This window comes from Amphimedon queenslandica, unplaced genomic scaffold, assembly GCF_000090795.2.
Source record: "Amphimedon queenslandica unplaced genomic scaffold, v1.1 AMPQUscaffold_13181, whole genome shotgun sequence".
Taxonomy (NCBI): Eukaryota; Metazoa; Porifera; class Demospongiae; order Haplosclerida; family Niphatidae; genus Amphimedon; species Amphimedon queenslandica.
In genome coordinates, this window is record NW_003546583.1 from 24525 (window position 1) to 26015 (window position 1491).

At 32.3% G+C, this 1491-nt stretch overlaps 2 protein-coding genes across 2 annotated transcripts in view; both read left to right on the forward strand.

The window, feature by feature from the left end:
• Positions 1 to 415, forward strand: part of LOC109584668 (uncharacterized) — a 16690-nt gene extending 16275 nt beyond the window's left edge. The window contains exons 3-5 of the mRNA XM_020000484.1: positions 47 to 125; positions 197 to 280; positions 341 to 415. Of these exons, the coding sequence (XP_019856043.1) occupies positions 47 to 125; positions 197 to 280; positions 341 to 415 (238 nt within the window). The remainder of the gene's footprint in view (positions 1 to 46; positions 126 to 196; positions 281 to 340) is intronic.
• Positions 17 to 1491, forward strand: part of LOC100640718 (pre-mRNA-splicing factor SYF1-like) — a 19776-nt gene continuing 18301 nt past the window's right edge. The window contains exons 1-3 of the mRNA XM_020000492.1: positions 17 to 125; positions 197 to 280; positions 341 to 460. The gene's annotated coding sequence lies outside the window, so the exon portion shown is untranslated. The remainder of the gene's footprint in view (positions 126 to 196; positions 281 to 340; positions 461 to 1491) is intronic.

Sequence of the window (1491 nt, forward strand, 5' to 3'; positions counted from 1 at the left end):
TTATTATTATTGTTGTTGTTTTTATGTAGCTTTGTCCAGAGAATAGTGAAGAGTTTGTTGATTATTTGATATCAATAGATAGACTTGATGAAGCTGCCATCAAACTAGCTGAAATTGTCAATAAAGTAACGTCTCTCTCTCTCTCTCTCTCTCTCTATTTTACTTTATTTTTATAAATTATATTTCTTCTACTTAGGAGTCATTCTTCTCAAAGGAAGGTAAGTCCAAGTTCCAGTTGTGGTACGAGCTGTGTGAGCTGATAGCTAAGAACCCTGACAAAGTAAGTACTCACTGATTTATTAATTATACTTTTATTTTATTTTATTTTTGTTTTCTTTAGGTGACTAGTTTAAATGTAGAGGCTATCATTAGAGGAGGAATAAAACGGTTCACTGACATGGTGGGTCAGTTGTGATGCTCACTAGCAGACTATCACATTAGAGCTGGTAGATTTGAGAGAGTAAGTTACATTATACATATACTGTCAGTCACTATAACAGTACTGTACAATGTACATGTACATGTAGTTTATATTTTATAAATGTTCATAACTTGAAAATTATTTGTCGGAATCAGCTCAAACTTTCTACATAGCATAAGGACATCAATATGTAACAGAAAATCTAATAAAAATTAGGGGGTGATTTTTTGGCCATTTTTGGAAAAAAGCATGGGCTGTAGCCTTGGGTATTTTTCAGATTTTGGCAAATTTCTTAAAATGGCCATAACTTGAAAATTTAAAGTCGGAATTAGCTCAAACTTTCTACATAGCATAAGGACATCAATATGTATCAGAAAATGTAATAAAAATTTGGGGTGATTTTTTGGCCATTTTTTGGAAAAAAGCATGGGCTATAGCCTTGGGTATTTTTCAGATTTTGGCAAATTTCTTAAAATAGCCGTAGCTTGAAAAATTTAAGTTTGAATTGACTCAAACTTTCTACATGGCATAAGGACATCAATGTGGATCAGAAAATGTAATAAAAATTGGGGGGGGGATTTTTTGGCCATTTTTTGGCAAAAAGCATGGGCTATAGCCTTGGGTATTTTTCAGATTTTGGCAAATTTCTTAAAATGGCTGTAACTTAAAAAGTTTTAGTCGGAATTGGCTCAAACTTTCTACATAGCATAAGGACATCAATATGTATCAGAAAATGTAATAAAAATTGGGGGTGATTTTTTAGCCATTTTTTGGAAAAAAGCATGGGCTATAGCCTTGGGTATTTTTCAGATTTTTGACCAATTCTTGAAAATTGTCATAACTCGAAATATTTTAGTCAGAGTGGGCTCAAACATTTTACATGGCATAAGGGCATCAATGTGTATTTTTTAATGTAATATAAATTTGGGGGATTTTTAGCCATTTTTTAGAAAAAGCATGGGTAAAGTACAGGGCATTTTTCAGAAAATGGCCAATTTTAAAAATGCTCATAACTTGAAAAAGTTAAGTCAGAATCAGCTCAAACTTTCTACATAGCATGAGGACATGAA